This window comes from Eutrigla gurnardus (genome assembly GCF_963514095.1).
Source record: "Eutrigla gurnardus genome assembly, chromosome: 2".
Classification (NCBI taxonomy): Eukaryota; Metazoa; Chordata; class Actinopteri; order Perciformes; family Triglidae; genus Eutrigla; species Eutrigla gurnardus.
Genome location: NC_139916.1, coordinates 2477007 through 2497505, shown reverse-complemented (window position 1 = coordinate 2497505; position 20499 = coordinate 2477007). Strand labels below are relative to the sequence as shown.

At 42.1% G+C, this 20499-nt stretch overlaps 1 protein-coding gene across 1 annotated transcript in view; it reads left to right on the top strand.

Moving 5' to 3' along the window:
- The window catches only part of LOC311028679 (metabotropic glutamate receptor 4-like), a 116815-nt gene that overhangs the window by 68959 nt on the left and 27357 nt on the right, over window positions 1-20499 (top strand). Inside the window, exons 3-5 of the mRNA XM_084033381.1 lie at window positions 11419-11554; window positions 11659-11813; window positions 12744-12884. Coding sequence (XP_083889507.1) covers window positions 11419-11554; window positions 11659-11813; window positions 12744-12884 — 432 coding nt within the window. The remainder of the gene's footprint in view (window positions 1-11418; window positions 11555-11658; window positions 11814-12743; window positions 12885-20499) is intronic.

The following is a 20499-nucleotide window of genomic DNA, read 5'->3' as shown; positions in this document are numbered from 1 at the left end:
GGATTGGTGGGTAGGTAGGTAGGTAGAGAGATAGATGGATAGATGGATCGATGGATAGATAGATGCTTTATGTAAATGTGATTCATCCTCTGGAGAACATGAATGTTGGTCCCACATTTGAAGAAAATCCATCCATTAGTTGAGGTAGACCCCCTCCCAACTGTTTAACCACACACACTGGTAGAAAGCCTCACTGCCGACTGTTGAACTCTCTTCATGCGTCTGTTTCTCACATGATTACTACAAAGCTCTGCTTATGCCGGCGTGAGCGAGCTGCCACAAAGCTTTGTGGGTATTCGGTGCTGAAACGGGGCGACTACTGCCTGCCCTGCTGGGCTTCCTGCTGGCACGTTTAACAGCCTTTTCCATGTATGCATGTACTGTGACAGTTGAAATCCAAACATGCTGTCGGGGCGAAGCTGAAAGGTAGATTAAGTTTTCACAGCACGTGCTGGTCGGTCTAAAGGAGTTAATTAGACGAGTCTTTCAGCGTGGAGTTGTTTTTCATTTGTGTGGAGTGACATGAGGAAATAAACCACTAATTATATTGTATGTTCCTGGTATTTTGTCCATCTCTGTATGTTTGTTAGTTAATAGCTGCTGAATGAGAGACTAAACCACACATTCAGACATCTCTACTCACCTGTGTTGTGTTTATTTCATATGTTCTTTAATCAGTGTTTGCTGATAAGATGGCGACGCTGTCATATCCGTGATTCCTGGATGGATGCATCGAGCGCTGAACCCTGAAATAGCATTGTTGTGGAGACTCGAAACTTCAACAAAACTGATCACATTTAAATATACTGCGTTTCACTGCAGGTATTGATTATAGGGCCCTCTCAGTCTGAGGAAACCATCTCCGTCGCACACTTATCCTGAAGAGAAACATTGAATTTCTGTTTATCCTTGGTGCCTCAGAGGGGGAAACTGAAAAATAAAGCCGTTACAAAGATATCTTTCCCTTAACCAAGAAAACAGCTCTCTAATGACAAATAGTCTGCCTCTATTCCACGAGCAGCGATCGTCCGGGAGGGGGGGGGGGGGATGTAGATGCCAGATGAATGCTTCATGTTTTGAGATGTGCCCGGCCCGAAGGAGCAGCTATTGTTTCGCTGTTTTCAGAAATCCAATAACGGAACAACAAAAGCATTTAAACCACTCCCACACACGTCGGCCTCAGATTTACGATATTTTCATCCATATTCTATTGTTTTACATTATTTCAGTTCACATTTATGTGGATTCCAAAGCGACTCGACGGCAACAGCAAATTAACAAAACAAAACACTTGACTTATTATTGTGTTATTTTTTTGCTTTGTTTCCTCAGCAGGCAGGCTTTTTTTTTTTTTTCTTTTTTAATAACATGAATTTACAAATGGTGTTTACATCACCTTCCCACATCGGTGCGCCGCTAAAGCCACATCCTATAAATCAAGTGGAACACTTTCGTCATAAAAACATCACATAGGATGATAGAAAACAGCAAATCAGTCCGTCGATTCAAAGATGGAAAGCTGCTTCTCTCCGCCGTGGTTAATTGGCGGGGAGGCGACGATGGCGACAAAGATCATTCATCTCCTGCAGCCGAGGTTTTCTTAGGAGGACACAAACACATCACCGTCTCAAGGCCAGAGTTCAAGGGATGAGTGCTTGAAGAAGTTTTTTTTTTATGTTGTTGTTGTTTAGCTTCTTTGAAAAAGGACCGACACATTATTCAGCCATTTAGAAAGGACTTAACTCCACACATCAGTCTTCAGGGAGCATATTTTTGCGCTGCTTTGCAGAGTTTTTTTATGAATATGTTCCTCCAGGCCTGCTTTCATTGTGTATACCAGAATGCTTGATATGATTTCTACATCCCCGGCATAATGAAGTGGCAAAATGGGCTTGTTTTGTTGACCGCATATTTCCCCGTATCTCTGCAGCTCTGTTATCTCTCAGGCCTGGCAGCTTAAGGGCTTGGATTCTCCTCCTTGGAAGCGCCTATGCTCTCAGGCAACAGGTCCCTCTAATGATGGGAAATTATGCTGGTGGCACGTCAATTATGGTGCAAAAATACTCCCCGGCAGCTGTGCATCATTTTTTAAGGCTTAGCATTTCTCTAATAAGAGGTTTTCTGTGCTATGGCGGGTCCCCTCCCCACTCACAATATCTCTCACAATAGCACCAATAAAATATGAAGCAGAAAAATACACACCAGCATATCATTTCAGAATTACTTCTCAGTGAAACTGCAAATTGTTTCTGTCTTCAGCGAAGAGATATTTGATTTCCCCCAATTTGACAAGAAGAAAATGTAAAGCAGTGAAGCCAAATTTGTGCGTGAGCTGTGTGTGATCCAGCAGAGCAGATTTAAAAAAGAAAAAAAGCTTGAAGACCTAATTATTGTCAGCGTGTCACTCCAGATGACCTCATCTCTACGCAGAAACACGGGGGAAAGCAGCAGAGTGGAATTCAAAAATCAGTCGGCGCCTGGCGTTCGGTGGCCTCCTGCATACGGCGCCGACGCTTTTTCCTCCTTTTAATTAACACCTTTTGATTTTCAGCAGTGGAGCATTTTCTACACAGGAAGGTCGGTGTGAGAAACACTCTGTGGTCGAGGCCCAGCTTGTCCAGAATGAATGAACAAGAATAACTCATTGGTGTGAAGTTTTATCAAGAAAAAAAGAATAAAAACTCACTTAAAGTGGTGAGATCTGAGATGCGTTGCTTCTAGCGGCCTCTCTGGCGGTAGATGGAACTGCAGGCAAACCTCTGGGACTCATCTCCCTCACCAACAGTGTCATCTTTATCTGCGTGATGCCTTCAAATGCTCCACACTGAAAGGAGGTCCGTGGTTTCCCCTCGTTGGCGTCACTTTGCTTCTTGATGACTTTCCTTCTTCACTTCCATTAGTTTGTTGTTGCTTTTTCTTGGACTGGACGTTGAATGGTCTTCTTTCTCTGTTGATCCTCCATTGTGAGTCAGCAGTAATGACCTCAAACACTGAATGAAATCTATTGGCGTGTACATGTGATAATCCTAATCACGCCCGCTTTGCAGCGCCCCGTCGTATGAATGCCGATAAACACCGGGAGGTTCTTCTCGTCATCGTTAAGTGTTGCCAAACCTCGCTTGAAAACAGTTGGTGGAACTGAACTCGAGTCAATCAGGCTCCATTCAAACACTCGTGTTCTTGGGGCTTAGTGTGAGCTCGCTGCCCAAGGCGTTCCTGAACGAGTCGTAGGAGGGAGGTCAGGCAGAATGTCAATTGGTTCCATGGAAACCGCTGCCCTCGCTTTAGAGGAGAGGTGGGAAATAAATTGAAACATTATGCAGCCGTGTAGGTTTTATTTTGTCTTGCACTTTGAGGAGGGATGGAAGGAAAGGGTTCTGTCGAGCCGTCCGTTAATGGGATTCCTCCGGTGATTAGAGCTGCAGCGATTGACCGGTGACCGGGATCAACCGGTGACCGGGATCGACCGGTTTTCAGCACGCTTGGCCGTGACCGCCGACCAGCTGGCCTCAGATTTAGCCGACTCTTTTGCACCCACAGTAACACAGACAATAGCTGACACACTTTTTTTTTTTTGCTATATATTTAGTGACTTTCAAAGCATCATAGCAACTAAATTCCTGCAGCGACCAATTAAACGTCTCATTTAGATGATCGGGGAAAAAGTGACCATCACTTCTCACGACTTCTCCCTTTTCTCCTGCTGCATTGTGGGAGTTAAGATAATATACAGGGTTGGTACGGGTGCTGCAAATCCCTTTCAATCATGTTTGAAAAGGTCTTGGATTTAGACTAAAGGTCTTGAAATGTGTGTTGTATGTGATGACATCTATGATAGAACAGAGAAAAGAAGATCTCCATATCTGAGGGACTGAAAACAGCATTTTGTGACATTTCTTTATGAAAAATGACTTTTGATGATGAACAGATGATGAAAATAGTTGGTGATTATATTTCTGTGGATCTGTTAGTGGAATTAGTTTTCCTTTCATTTGTGGTCCTTCTGTAAAAAGCTGTCTCCAAACATCATGTTGGTTGTTTAGAGGACAATAACATCTCATTTAATGTGATGAACAAGTGACATAATAAGTAGACTGAATACTGACCATTGGATTGATACAAATATGGAGTTTACCACAGCTGGAAGGGGCTGGAAAAGCATGGAAATGCACCTGGAAATGCTTGGAAAGTGCTTGAATTTGACTTTGGAGAAGGTGGAGGAACCCTAACGATACTGACTGACTCATAATCATATTATCTCTGATATAAAAATGCTGTTTACGTTCTCATGTTCATAATTTATTTTGATCAAATTGAACTGAACATTAGAAATGTTGCTCTCAATGATCTTCATCATGTGTCCTGATGAGATCTCAGAAGAGAAGACTGATGTTTTTCTATCCACATGTTGTTAACCCAGATGTGTTCTGGCAGACACCACATCCATTCAACGTTGCTAAAATGTTCCGCCGTGATTCATTCCGGCACTGTGGCCCCACGTTTAAAGACATTACAGTGATTAGCTTGATGGCGGCGGGAACTAAAGGTCACATTTTTAAACGATGACATGTTTCGACCCCCCAGTCATCGTCCAATCCAAAGCATATGAGAAAATTAGGTCAATTTGATTCACGACGATGTTGCCAAATTTCAGAATCAGGAAGGAGTTTATTTCCAAGTACCTCGGTGTTCAGTGTGTACGATAATTACAAGAATTATATATATATATATATATATATATATCCGAGCCAACAACACAGAATGATAGTTATTATTTTTTATTTCTGTGTTTGATGACGAGAGCAGGCCGAGTTTAATCCAAAAGAGCAGTAACTGGCTGTATTTGTCAAACTCTCTGTTCACCCAAACACCATAGCTGGAGGCTGTGCTCCGTTTTATTGGTTCCCAAAGTACCGGCAAACTAAACAAGAGAAACACATTTTTACCATTTTCTCTTTTCTGAGACTAACTTGAAGGAAAGTCTGAAAACTGTGGAACAAAACTTTTCAACACACTAAATGACTCTAAACATCCAGGATCGACCTCTATGTCCAGGACGAAGCGGTGGAGAGTCAACGGAGGACATTACATGGAAACCATTCCTTGTATGTTTGGACCTTTTGAGAAGAACTTTCTTTAAAGCAGCAGCATGTGATATCATTTGGAAGCAGCTGTAAACACACCTTGTTAAAGTTGTATAGAAACACGTGGGTGTCGACAGGGACTGACCACATGGTGCATTCAGGTGTACCTCGTAAACTCGGAAACACTCGACTTCTGGAAATGACCCTCCTGCTGTCTGTAGATCTTCTTTTTACTTCCCAATTGACTGAGGACATCCGTTTGTATTTTTACATATTAAATCATAATACTATTTAAATATGATGTATTATTATACTTTTTAATACAATCAAGACTCCATCTGATTGGATTAAAACCAAATTCCAACCAAATCAAACTGAATCCAGTTTTTTCTGTAAATATGACCCCCATAATATGGGGTTGTATAATACAGTTATATTCAGACAGTGTGGTGAGAATATATGTGGGGTTTTTTTGTACATTAAAAAGCAGGTACACTCTCTCCTTCACCGTTTGGCTGAAGTCTCCACTGAGTTTCATTTAAATCTTTAACTTGTTAGTTTTAGAGAGAGCCTGCCAACAAACTAACAAGGCTGATATTGAGTTGTTTTTATTTCTCACTTATTTTCCCTTGTGTTTTCCAAGTAGCACTCTAAAACAGACCATGTGGGAAAGCCAAATGAAATAAAAATGTACGATATTTTAGCTGATTATTTACCTTGCTCTTTCTGAAAGCAGCAGTGTGTTTGTCCTCCTATAATAAAACAGTATTTACATGTGTGCATGACTTGTATAGTGGGCTGCTATGTGTGCTGTCACAAGATTTAACACAATATTTTCAGCTGAAGTCACTGAAATTATAACAGCTGTAAAGTCGGAAGCTTTAAAAGTAAAACGGGGGAAAAGCCAAGATGGTACGTTCCAACTGGTTCATAATGTACTTGAGTTTGTCCCACAGACTAAACACACCAAACAACATGTGTGGTGAACAAATAACAGGAGGAAGATGTACAATTAGGAAAGTCAGTGGAGCAGAGACGCAACAAATTGTGTTTTCAATCTTCATACTATTGTTTTCCTTTTTGGTTTAATTGAACATGAACTGGACACAACGTGGCAGATTAAAGTCTGCAACCCGGCCTGATGGGGATCTGTCTGGAGGGTGGGGGGGGGGGTTTCTTTCCTGACACATCACACACATAAACACAGCTACACAGTACAGACTTGGCAACGACGGGACTCATTTGCAAGGAGAGGTTATTTCAAATCTCCTCACATATCCATGAAAAACAACCACCTGATGCAAAGCAAGCCAAAAGCAAAGCGGAGACTTCTCTTTGTATTGTAAATGCAGCAGGAAGGTAAAAACACTATCACACACACAAGTTCCCACTTTGAACAGCTCAGTACTTAAAGTCCTCCGTGGAAGTTTCCCTGCAGTTCACATAATGGTGAATAGTTCATACGTGTCATTTTAAACTTCAGACCCGTGTATGATTACCTCCCTTCTTCACGGAGTGTATTCAGTGTTCAGTGTGTGGACCCCTGTGTCTTGTTTTTTTAGATTCAGTGAATAACTTCCTGACCGAGGTCTTGACATAATGCATTCAAATAAGAGCAGGAAGGTTAGCAAGCGCCCTGCTGTTTGTACAAGTCCTGACTGAGCAGGAAATTACACTTGAATTAAACCATGAGAGACGCGGGGCTAAGTAGACTGGTACTTATGTAAAATACAGGCAAAGACATGAAGGAAGTGACACTGATATACCTGTTCCATGTAGCACTGTTGCTCTTGAACTACTACTTTACTCAGATGAGGACCTAACACTTGTTCTACTTTTAGCTCTTACTTTATCGGCAATGATTCGTTGTGGTTTCTTTGTTTCCTTCTTTTGACAAATGTACTTATTGTAAGTCACTTTGGACAAAAGCGTCTGCTAAATGACCTAAATGTAAATGTAAATGTTCCATAGAAAGGCCTCATCAAGTGTTCTTGAACGCATCCCTATACGTGTGTGTGTTTAGTGTGGGTTTAGTGAGAGTGTGTAGTGTGTGTCAAACAAACATGGGAGAAGTTTCAGTGGTGTTTTATGTGGTGACCTTGTTAGCTGCAGACGAGGCTCAACTTCAGGATTTATTGGATCTTGTATGTCCAATATTGACTCTTCTCTTATTGTTCTTTGATCTCGAACCCAAATCCTGCAGGAAACCATCTGGCTCTGTCTGATAACAGCCAGGAACGGCTAACGGCTACTTTGACAGGCTAACAATCCTTTATTGGAACAACTAAGTGAATATTAGGATTATGAATTTCACAGTTACTCTCTCACTTTTGAAATTTAGCTTGAGATCGATTAAGGTTTCTGCTAACAAACGATAAAGCCAATAAAGTTGAATATTTAGTAAAATAATAGGTATTTTAAAGAACTTTCCTGCTGATTCAACAGGATCTTCAAGTACTGTATCTAATGTATACAATTTAAAAGGTACTTGTACTTTAAACTTCAGTTTTTTCTTCTACTTTTTAATTCTACTCCACGTTGTACTATTTCATGCACTACGTGTATCTGATTAGGTACTACTGGCTTACTTTGCAGATTCACATTCTTTGGTGAAATTCATAAGCTACCTAGTGTGTGTGCGTGTGTGTATATACAGTAAGTATATATATATATATATATATATATATATATATATATATATATATAATCCATTAACATATTAATGCAAAATCAAAAATGATACTTCAGTTATGTACCTTATTCTGAAATGAGTCTGCCTGCATGATGACTACTTTTACTTTTTGTTTCAGTATAATGTGATACTAATATTTTTGGTACTTACTAACATTTAGAATACCAGACTTGTAAAGGAAGTATTTCTACTCGGTGGTTTTGCTGCTTTGACTCTCTGTTGCTGGCCGGTAGACGGCCGGTAGACAGAAACATTCTAGACGCGTTTTGACTGTCTCGTTGAACAGAAGGAACTTGTGTCACGTTTACTGAAGCGTAATCTGAGACGGCTGTTTAAATCACAGTTCTCCCCCGTACACGTGTTTGGAACGTATTTACCGTATTGATCAAGCCTCCTGTATTGGTACGGGCAGATTCGCCTCACTCAGACGGAGCGGGGAAATGAAATCAGGGAATCTTTACACTGTTGATTTCTTCACTCGGAGCCCTCATGGAAACCAGTTTGGTGACGGCAGGGACGTCCGTTTGAATCCCACAGAGACGCAGTGAGGATAGATAAGCTTTCATGCTTCACGTCACTCGGAGTTGTCACCAACTAGTAATCAATAATTAAATACTATGGATACTAAGATTGAACCGTAAAGCTGGCGGCGTTAAAGCTAAAACAATGAGCTGAAAGATGGTAAAGGTGATAAAGCGGATTGAACTGCAGAGACAGTGATTTTTCTTTTTTGCATACGACAAAATAATTGAATCTGTTCTTCATTTCTAAATATTGATTTGTGCAACTTGAATAAAAACACAATCTAATACACAAAGCAAAAGAAACCCTTACCTTCATATAGAATATAATAGAAAATACGGCAAAGAAATAAAACAGGCTGATTCAGGAAACAGGTTCACCAAAACAACAAAAAACACAAATTCAGAGAAACTGCAAAACTAATATGACACTAAAACCACGTGGTCCACTCATCAATAATATCACAGCTTGTTTGTGTGTTAACATTATGAGTGTTAGATTTGTGGTCAGCCTTTATCTAAATCCGACTGTTTCTCCTGTTTTTTACATCTCTAATGAACGTATGAACGAGAAGGAACGCTGCTCGGCCATCGTGGCAAAGACGGATCACGCGACTGCAGCAGCCATTTCTCAGCATCAGTCCCCGTTCTGGTGACGCGGCCTGCCTTTTCAGGCTTTCTCCCTTATCTGAACCCATCAATATCAGTTAACACCCCAAATGGCCGATAATGGAGCCTGTTTGAGTCAACCGGACAAGTGGGTCATCACACTCAAACGGCTGAGTGATGAAACGCTCACCGCTGCAGTCGTGACGCACTCTCCCTGCAGCCGTTAACCAAGAGACGACGAGAGCATTCAGACATCCAGTGTGTGATTATTTAATCCACGGATGCGAGCGATGACACATAACAGGCTTTAGCAACGAGTCGACTTACAGAAATAACAGCTCTTAAAATTTCACAAAGGCCTTTGATGGTTGTGAAACACATTTACTGCTCTTAATCATCCGACCACAGCTTTGACTGAAAATCACGTCCAACCTAACACCACGTCCCTTTGTAGCACAGACTGACCCTCTTTAAATCCTTGTATGTTGTACATTTACTCTAAATGTCTTCACCTGCTGAACCAGTTAATACTGCAGGCAAGGCGCTTGGTTTCTGCTGTAACAAATAAGTGTAATCATTCTATTCTTAATTATTAAAAGAAGCAGTCTCATACGTCTGAGCCCAGAGCTAATTCAACCTAGTTTCATGTCTTTTTGATGCAGTGATGAACAAAGTAAGGAAGGTATGATCCAGGTGGAGGTCTAGGTCTCGATATCATTCTGTCCTGCCTTTATCTTAGCTTTGTTTTTTTTAGTTTTTTACCCAATTAAGTCAAAGAGGAAAAAAAATGCCTTTCTTTAGTCACTAACTCCCTTTAGCTTTTACAGCCCACCATTCTCTGATTGCAGGTTTCCTTTCTCTCTTTTTTTGGGACACAATTGAAAGTCTTTGCATGTCTGAGGACCGGGGTTTTTAAATTCTGTGTGACCTTCTCATCCTTAATGAGGTTGGGTGACAGCTGCACAAGAAAGAGACAGTTCCATCGGACACCGGCTCCCCCGTCACAAACGTCAAAACGGATTTCCGAGCCGGCCGCCGCGATGACAGCAGGCGAGACCACGGCGGTGTCTCCGTCACACGCCGGACAATAATCTGACAGTCTTTTTGTTATCTGCGTCGTTGCATCGCTTTGACATGACACGGCCGATGGAGAGGGAGGTGTGACTTTCTTTAATTTGACGTTAATGAATCAGTCGTTTCCTCTGATTGCTTTTATTTTGGAGGAAACCTTGGCAGGCTGTAGAGTGAATGTGTCATGTGACACTACGAATAAGCTTTATTTCCAGGCGTTAGCTTCCCTGACTCCAAACCGACCTCCTCTTCCAACACTGAGGTATCTCCTCTATTTGGGCTCGACAGCGAGAGCACAGTCAAGAGAAACAAGGCTTCACTGAAGCACGACCGATCTCCCTGTTGGGGAAGTTAGGAAACATTGCTTCGACTGCACAAAGCCATCACAGCCTCCTGTTTGTTTACTGACGGTGTTGGTCATATTGTGAGTGTGTTCGGGGTCTAAGTGGGGATTCACACGAAAGCATTCACAGCATCTCTCTTACAAGAATGTTCCCTCTGCCTGTGAAATACCATGAATATGAATGACTTAGTTTCACATACTTGGCAAAAGAAAAATAATAATTTCCTGGGGTTAAAAAGAGGAAGCAAATCTAACCGTTTAAGAGCATTCCTTTAGTTTAAGATGTGAACTTGAAAACATTCAAACCCATTAAAAACGATGAGTGCGATGCCGTATTTGAGAATCTGAAGGGAAAAAAATAGAGGAAGTAAACAAGTTGTAGTGGAAGCTACCGCTAGCATGTTAGCCCAACCGCCCCGATCAATAAACACCCATAAGATGCCAGTTTGTCCTCATATGAATAAAAGCAACAATAAGCATCAACATCATCACCCTAAGGACCTTAACGAGGTGATGTCACACGTTGGGATGATTCATTACAAACATAAACGTACATTCATGGGACGTTAGCTAGCATAGATGCTGCTTGTTAGCATCGTAATAAACTCGCACATTTGCGACATATTTTCTCTGAGTATCGCCCCCTCTCTCGGCTCCGTTATTTAAAAATGTTGCCCTGATACGCCGTCGTACCAAAGCATCCATGGGAAAAGTAATGTAAATGTTAATGAGTACCTTTCAAAGTAAAAGTCTCGGTTCACAGGAATGTTAAATGTCAACCCTCCTGTTTATAATGTCAAAATAAAAGAGCGACATGCGGGCTGCACGTCGTCACATCATTCCCCGTTCCAACTGCTCATCTTAATCCTGCAGATAAAGAAAAGGTATTGTTTTACTTGAGGAGCCGGTGTTCCTCCTACAGCATCTCACCAGCCGACAACACAAAGCCGTCTCATCCAGGATCATCTTTCTACCTGATTACATTTAAATTCAGGTCCCACAGCCATCTGTGTAAAGCTGGATTTCTGTGGTTTGATAGTGTGAAGTTGTTGCACTGTTAATCCAGCTGATCACATTGACATGGACCTGTGTGTTTAGGTGGCGTCTGCATCTCCCAGTCTGTGAAGATCCCCCGGGAGCCCAAGCAGGGAGAGTTCGACAAGGTCATCCGGCGACTCAGAGAAAACCCCAACGCAAGAGTCGTCATACTTTTTGCCAACGAGGACGACATCAAGTGAGCTACACAACACACAACTCTGCCAGACCACTGGCTTCATGACGGAGCTGGGCAGGTGGATGACCTGATCCATGGCAACATGTGTTTCCTCCCCTCTGCAGGCGGCTGCTCCATGCAGCTAAGAAGGCCAACCAGACGGGTCATTTCATCTGGGTGGGCTCGGACAGCTGGGGCTCAAAGATCTCTCCGGTGGTGCAGCAGGAGGAGATGGCAGAGGGTGCAGTCACCATCCTGCCCAAGAGGCAGTCCATCAGAGGTACAGAGGAGCATGGTGCTTTGGGTCTAATGCAGAGATGGGGGTCCGGGACCCCTAGTGGGCTGCAGAGTTACTGCAGGGGGTCCCTGAAATTATATGATCCCAAACGTTATTTCTTTAAAAAATGTCCAAAATACACCTTAACATGAATACAACCTACAAATCTAAATCTTCCTGTTTGTTTAATATTATGTTGAGAATTTTTGATGTAGAAATGCCAAAATAGAATTTAAATATGAATCATTATTATTATTATTATTATTATTATTATTATTATTATTATTATTATTATTATTATTATTATTATCATTAATTATTTTAATGGCTTAGCATTGTATCCAATTATCGTTACACAGTACTGTCATACATGAACTATAGGCTGCACTACACATTATTATTGTTTAATAAGGAACATTGTATGATATGTAATAGGGGGTCCCTCCACCGGGTCTCTATAGGCCTTGGGGGTCCCTCCACCGGGTCTCTATAGACCTTGGGGTCCCTCCACCGGGTCTCTATAGGCCTTGGGGGTCCCTCCACCGGGTCTCTATAGGCCTTGGGGGTCCCTCCACCGGGTCTCTATAGGCCTTGGGGTCCCTCCACCGGGTCTCTATAGGCCTTGGGGGTCCCTCCACCGGGTCTCTATAGGCCTTGGGGGTCCCTCCACCGGGTCTCTATAGGCCTTGGGGGTCCCTCCACCGGGTCTCTAGAGGCCTTGGGGCCTGAAAACGTGCTTATATCAGACCCCCCTGTATGATAAAACCATGTTCATATTTCAGTATAATATTCTATGCATGCAGGCCTCTGTTTGCAGAACAAACACTTTAAAATGCTGAACCCATAAAGGTCTAGAAACTCTGTCATAAAGCAGTGATATGTGCGGTTCTCTCCGTCTGCTGCTGTTTCCACTGATGCTGCTGATCTGTCCAGGCTTTGACCGCTACTTCATCAGTCGGACGCTGGAGAACAACAGAAGGAATATCTGGTTTGCTGAGTTCTGGGAAAACAACTTCAGCTGCAAACTGAGCCGCCACGCCGTGAAGAAAGGGTCCGGGCTGAAGAAGTGCACAAGTAAGATCCTTTGATGGTCTTCATTTGTTTTTTGTTTAAACGTTGTGGAAAATCCTTCTTCTGATGTCTTGAGGGACACGTTTGGTTGTGATAGCATTGCTCACCTATAAAACATACAACTAGAAAGTGGAGCAGCTATACATCCAGTATTCAAACCCACGGTTAATGTCAGCTCATTCCAGTGTTTCTGCTGAGTGTTTCCTCTCATGGCTCTAACAGTGAGGCTTCAGCTCAGAGCAGACGTTACAGCTGCTACGACCTTTACTTATAACACCCGTTTCATTAAGATCTAAACACCAAGGAAGTATATATTTAATACACGAAGGACACGATCCTCCCTCATCTTAATACGTTTTAATATTACTTCACAGAAACCCACAGAAATCAGTTGCTGCACTAATAGTATAATCAATAAAAAAGATGCTTCATCCTAATAACCGCAAAATGGATGAACATGACGATGACGGTCATGTGGGTGTAACGACGTGAGACGCATGCTTATTAAATGAGGGCTATAATTATATGCATTGTGTATCATTATCACAGGTTATTTGGGTCACACATGCATATTTATAGCTAGAGCAGGTTGAAGCAACTGGTCGATCACATCCGTCAGCAACCGCAAGGAACAAATACGCAGCAACACTTTCTATGACGGTCATGTATATAATGCATCATTTATAACACATTGTAATGCTTTTATAAGGCTTTATAAACATTGTTTTACATGTTTATAATCATGACACCTTTATAACAAGGTTTATAACGTATTATACGCTTCATACCTCCATGGCCAAGTGAGCCCAGTGTTTGAAAGAAGAGTCCTGCATGTTATAAAGCATGTTATAACACAAACTCACGACTTTATAATCTGTGATGATGCGTTAGAGCAGCTCTCTGTATCTTTATAACCGGCTCAAGTTTGTTAGTGAACGTATAATACATGATGTCCACCACTTATAATACGTTATAACGTTGTTATAAGGTGTCATGCATGATTATTAACATTTATAATGACTTTTATGAAGCCTTATAAATGTGTTATAATGATGCATTATAAACATGACCGTCACAGAAAGTGTTACCAGAGATTCAGATGATGAACACCTTGAAGCAGGCAGGTCTGTGATCAGTGTTTGTTGGTATTCAGTGTCTTGTTAGCACATCGGGCACCTTTGAAGAGATGCAGTGTTTTAACTTTAAAAAAGAATTCTAGAAAATATCACTGACAATTCAGCATGCTAACCTGTTTTACTGAGGTTGTATAGCTAGAAAATGGGCATTAGAACAGTGAGATCTACTGCATGCACTAATTATTTAAATGTGGGATGCTCTGCTGCCAGTACTGCAGGTTTAAGAAGTATTCTACCCTCTTTAAATACGACTCACTGGATCAACGACATCCTGACTGTTTGTCTGCTTGCTGTTAAAACACACACACACACACACACACACACACACACACACACACACACACACACACACCACAGACTTCTTTTACTTCAGCAGTCGATGACATGAAGGTCAGAACTTTTTCCTAATTGGATTCTCACAGTTAGCGAGCTACCTGTTGGAAACCTCGACCCGTCTCATACCTTCCATTTACTAAGGAACCAGACTTTTTATCTCTAACGTTTACTCTCTCAAAGTGAGAGGTCAGCTGAGGATAGCAGACTGCAGATTCACTATTTCATCAACAAAATTCAATGTCAGATTAGATTCTTCAGATTGTTATTGAAGTCACTTTGGATAAAAGCTTAACGCCCTAAATGTAGACGTTCCATGGAGTATATTGTCATTATGCACACGGATATTTGAAATTAAAGCAAAATGTATTTGAAATGTAAACATGGCCTACTTTACAGTAACGTACAACGAATGAGTATAATGAAAAACAGTCACGCCATTGTGTAACGAGGTGTAAATCTGGATCAGCACATGACGGCGAGACACACAGGTGTAGACAACCGTTCTCACGTTCATCATTTCAAACGTCTCGCCGACTAAACGATGTCTTTATGCAAAAACACCAAGGAAACCCTGCAGGGACTCAAAGCAACGGCTTCCTGCTGTGAGGTGGGGGTGCTCAGCATGAACGCCGCCGCCCTGCAGGCAGATGTGTGTACATGCACACACACTCTATACACACACTCTATACACACACTCTATACACACATGCACACACACCCTATACACACATGCACACACTCTATACACACATGCACACACTCTATACACACATGCACACACACTCTATACACATGCACACACTCTATACACACATGCACACACTCTATACACACATGCACACACACTCTATACACATGCACACACTCTATACACACATGCACACACTCTATACACACATGCACACACACTCTATACACACATGCACACACTCTATACACACATGCACCAAAGAACAAAGAAGGAATCTGGTTCAAACATTGGTCAGCGTGTACCAGAGCAGCATTCTTCTCTCTAGAAGTCATATTTTTATCCAAAATGTACCGTAATCTGAAATGTGTAGATGCATCAGATCATATTAATAATAAAAACCAGAGAAACACACATTGTGCACTCGTTTCGTTTATATGTTTTCTTAAAAGAAAAACATTTGAGAATTCAAATCCAGATGCAAATTTCTTAACCCTCCAAATGTGCTCTGACCCAACTGTTCCCAACGATGATGGATCATAAAGTGACGTGTGTTCATTATGAGCTTAGCATCGCCCCGTAAGCACGATGTCAGCCCGGTGTTCTACACGTAGAATCAGAGACATGACAGACACTGTCAGGAGAAACTGAACCCCTGCAGCAGTGAGACTGTTAAATAACCGTAAACAGAGTCAGGAAGCCACGATCTGGAATCAATCAATCAGCAACGTTCTAATCCAATCATTATAACAAGTCTTAACATAATGGAAATCTGATTACATGGCATGCTTGGCCTCTCTATACGTTGTGGACTGTGAAAACGCCATGTGTTTCCTTATCTTGCCTGCGACCATGTGTGAAATGTTCTCGGCCCTTAGAGAAGCAAACATGAAGAAAACATTGGTGAATTCTTCAAAATCAATGGCTGCTACAAAATAAGAGGCATAAATCCTGGAAAGGCACCGACCGGAGGAAATGTGTTGCTGCGTGTCTCCCTGTGTGAACGCCGTGTGGAAGGCTGCTTCATTGTGATTGGCCGATACCATTTAAATGTCACATGCTGACACTAATGTGTTCACTCTCTTTGCTCTGCTGTTAATGGGCAGCTTTCCTTTTAATGCCTCTGATTGTAATAGACCAATCAGTGACCAGCACTGCTTTATGGCTAACATTGGATTTCCAGCTTATTTATATGGATGTGATGGAGAACCTTGATTAGTCAGGTATTTCATTCCTGTTTATTTTTTTATATCTCACATTTCCATCTCTTTCTCAAATAAGTTTCCAGAAAACATGCAGTCTGCCACTCTATGTGTTTACGATGCTGTAAACAGTGTAGTAAACTAGCATCACATTATTAACCGTCGCCCACTTTGTTTTGCACAGAAACTCAAAGGCTACTTGGTGATTTCAGCAGATAAAACATATTGATTCTGAGATATATTCAGTTGTTAATGCGTAGGTTCACTTCCATTGCTGTGTAATTGTAGGACGCCGTCTATAACGATATTAAGAGGGAGTCTCGTGGAGTTGTTGAGTTTATTTATAGACGAGAGGGTTTGACAGAGGACGTTGTTGGCAGAACAACTAACACAGTTCTGTGGGAACGCTACAGATTCACTCAAACGCACCAGAGAGAAACTTTTCCTTGAGGTGGTCTCCAACACAACGGCCTCGCCTTCACGCCGAGGGAACACGGAGGTGGACGATACCGATGAGGAGTGAAGTCTCAGATTGAAGGAGTGATCCGGGTTTCCGGCCAGCGGGAGTGCTGGCAAACAGCAGGGAGCTCCTCAGGGAGCCGGTTCAGCACTCTCAATAACACTCCAACACGCGTTTACATTTCCACACCAACGGAGGTGTGTGTGTGTGTGTGTGTGTGTGTGTGTGTGTGTGTGGTTTAAAGTTGGATTTATGCATCACTTCTTTGGTCTTGAATCCAAATAGAGATTCATGCATCCATCCCCCGGGGTCATAATCACTGAAGTATGTTTGTTCATCAAAATATCCGTTTTTTATTGTGAATTTGGCCCGTTTGCTATTAAGGGATACACACTGTTTTCCTTGTGATGGCTGGAGTGCACCTTTGAAAACCTCAGGAAGCTGACTCACAGCTACACGGCCCGTAGTGAAGGAACAGTGGGGCTCATGCATACATGTTAGTTTGGGACAACAATGGCGGTCTAAGATAAACATACAAGGCCAAGCATCTTTATTCATACACAACATTTCAAAGCACTTCACATAAAACATACAAAGCCACACAAAAAAACCCACATTATAATTAAAAAGAATAAATAGCAAATACAACAATAAAAGCAGGCTAGAATAGGATAGGACGGGTCTTTAATAAGAGCATGAAGCATCACCGGACTTATAATAACGATGGGCTGCTTGAATATAGGAGGCTGTTCACTAGATTTATATTTCATCTGCAGATTTGTAAACAAGACGCCTTAAAATGATACGAATACGTAAATCTGAACACAGAAGTACGAAACTGAAACTGCAAATAGGAAAATAGAACTTCTTTACCACAGCGTTTAATAAACCGATTTTTAGACACACTTTTCTTTCTTTTTTTGTAACCTTTATTTAACAGGTGAAAAAGCCCAGGAGATCAAATACACAGACGATGTCCAAAAGATTTCAATTCAAGCTCCAACATCCTATCAAAGTCATTGTTTGGCGGTTTTAAATCCACGCTGCACCTAAATCACAGACCGGAGTGACGCTTAATGCTGTTAACATCAAACACACAGTCAAGTTAGCCCAACATGAAAGGACCCTTTAACGATGACGTACTCTGACTCATCGTTAAAGGGGTTGAGGTTGAGTTCTGACTCTGGATCAGCACCTCATACAAGCTCAAACCCCCGAACTGTCCCTTTAAGCCGGTGAGCCGCCCCACTGCTGCCGGAGGGTTCTCTATAATGCAGCCGGTCGCTCTTCCGTGACTCTCCTCCAGTGTTAAACTTATCGGCTCTGCTTCACGGGGAGAGACTCTCGCAGCATCGAGGTTACGGCGCCACGCTCGCCTCGCCGCCGGCGGAGGGCTTTGCCGAGTCTCCGTGGCAGCTGTGGAGAGCCACATGGGGTACGCTGCAGAATTCTGGGTGTCCTGAGAGGGTTGGACTGCTCAGCGTGATCAAAGGATAAGGAGGGCATGAGTGACTTTTCTGTGTGAATGAAGGAGATGTAAAACCCACGTTGATGAATGTGGAGGGGAGCGGTGAGGTAGAGCAGCGTCTCATCGGCGTCTTCTTTCCCCTGCATATTAATGATGGAGGAGCAGCAGGAAACACAGCAATGCAGATAAACCAAGCATGTGCTCTGCTTTTCATCCAAGCATTTATGTTTTAAACCGCTTATCAGGGTGGCAGGAAGCTGGAGCCTTTCCCAGCATGCATCAGGTTAGAGGTACGGAGGGTTTTCTTTTTTTATATGATGGAAATCATCACATCGGAGTCGTTCCACCTTCCTGTCGTAGCTCTCCAGACTGACAAATACATGGTGAATGGTGTGGTTTAACTGGGGCGGCCATCATTCACCCAGGTTTAATAGAACAGCTGGGAGGAGACCAACAGAGGGGCAACCTGGAAAGTTTTTACACCTTTTTAAGGGATGTGAAGGACTTCAGAGCGTCTCCTTTATTCATCATTATTTATTATATATACAATTCAAGTTCTCAACTGATTTATTCAGACATTTTAATTGAGTCATGACAGTATTTACTGAGAAATTAAAAAAAGAAAATGCAAGCAAAAACAAGCTTATCTTCCAGGCTTTTCAAGGATGTTCGCTGCTTGTTAAGACATAAATGTTTTAAATATGTTATAGTAAACATATTTTACAGATTAACACACATAATAAATGTTCCTTCCTGCCTTTTAAAAGTACACAAATAGAAATGTAAATCCAGATCTACAATCCAAACTGTAAGTTGGACCAAATAATGAACGATGCGGGCGGCACGCTGTCAGATTAATTGAAGAGGCAGCCAAACTGTCTTGGCAGGAAACAGCCGGATGGCCTGTCGCCAATGGCAAGATGAAAAACTGGTCAAAGGTCTCAGCCCACACACACACTGTCACAAAGTGTCAGAGAGGAAGACACCCACACTCAAACTTCTGCTTTGCTTAATCTTAATGGATTCCTCTGAAAGCAAAACGGCGGTCTGGAGAATACGTGTGAGAAAGCCAAACACGGCGGTGGCGAGGGCGAGAGGGGAAAAGGGAAACGGTGAGCGGAGGAGAGACGACACAAAGTTAGTGCGGGTGGCCTGCCAAGCCTGCAGGAATCTCACTCTGCTGGCTCGCAGGCTTCCCCATGGCACACGCATGGAGGCCGGAACTGTGACCATCATGACCAATCAATGCCCTGTGGCCCCCTAATTACCGAGCCGTAACCTCCCAACAATAATTCATGCATTTCAGAAGCTCGTGAGATCATCAGTGGCATTAAAACGCCTCTGGGCTGCAGGAGAAGCTGGAGATGTACAACAGGAGACTCATTCTCTCTCAGAATAAAGTGGCCTTACGAGGACTGTTCTGCCAAAAACCTCAACAGAAGCAGAAAATGTGACAGTATTTCCAGAAATGATATGATAATTAAATAAAACATTTAACGTCACATCACAAATAGGATTATGATGAAAGGTAATTATGGTAATTATACACACGCAGGTACAAGGTTGAACAAGTATTTGGTGTTTTCCTGGTGTCACCTCGCTCCGTTCAGATGCAAATATGTGTTCACAAGAGGAATGACGCCTTAACAACATTTACATTGTGTTATTAGAAGCTTCAAAGCTCAACGTTTGTTTGCTGTTATACAAATACAGAAAACAATTATTTGTGATATTTTGTTTTACAAAGTTGGCCCCTGAAAAAGCCCATTTTCTTGTATTTTTACCTGGTTCTGATTCTCTTTCTACTCTGTATGCCTTTACTACAATAGTAACTATTACTACAGTATTTTATACAAAGGAAAACTGTCACAAATGTCATGGTAATCCATGGAATCCATGTTGAAATGTTTCTACTATTTCACATTTCATTATGTGGTGGAAACACCTCCACACACACATCCCCCACTGTGTGCTTATCAACCTGCAGCGCTTGATTAATAAATCCATTTGGCATTATATAATACATATATATGGGGCTCTATCATTAGCCGTCCCGGTAATTAGTCCACTGTTAATCTCTATGGAACACACCTGCTTTTTATAATCTCTTTTGCACGTAAAGCGTCACATGGAGACGTCTTCTCAGATCTGAGGCTCGTGAGGAGAAAGGAGAAGGTGGGATTGCCGTGTTGTATCTCCCTCCCTCCTCTTCATGGCAATTAACAGAAAAGACCCTCCGAACACGCTCGGCAGGACGAATAAACTCATATCACAAGTTATTACATTGGGCCTACGAGAGAGATTATCTCTGTCCTGTGAATGTCTATT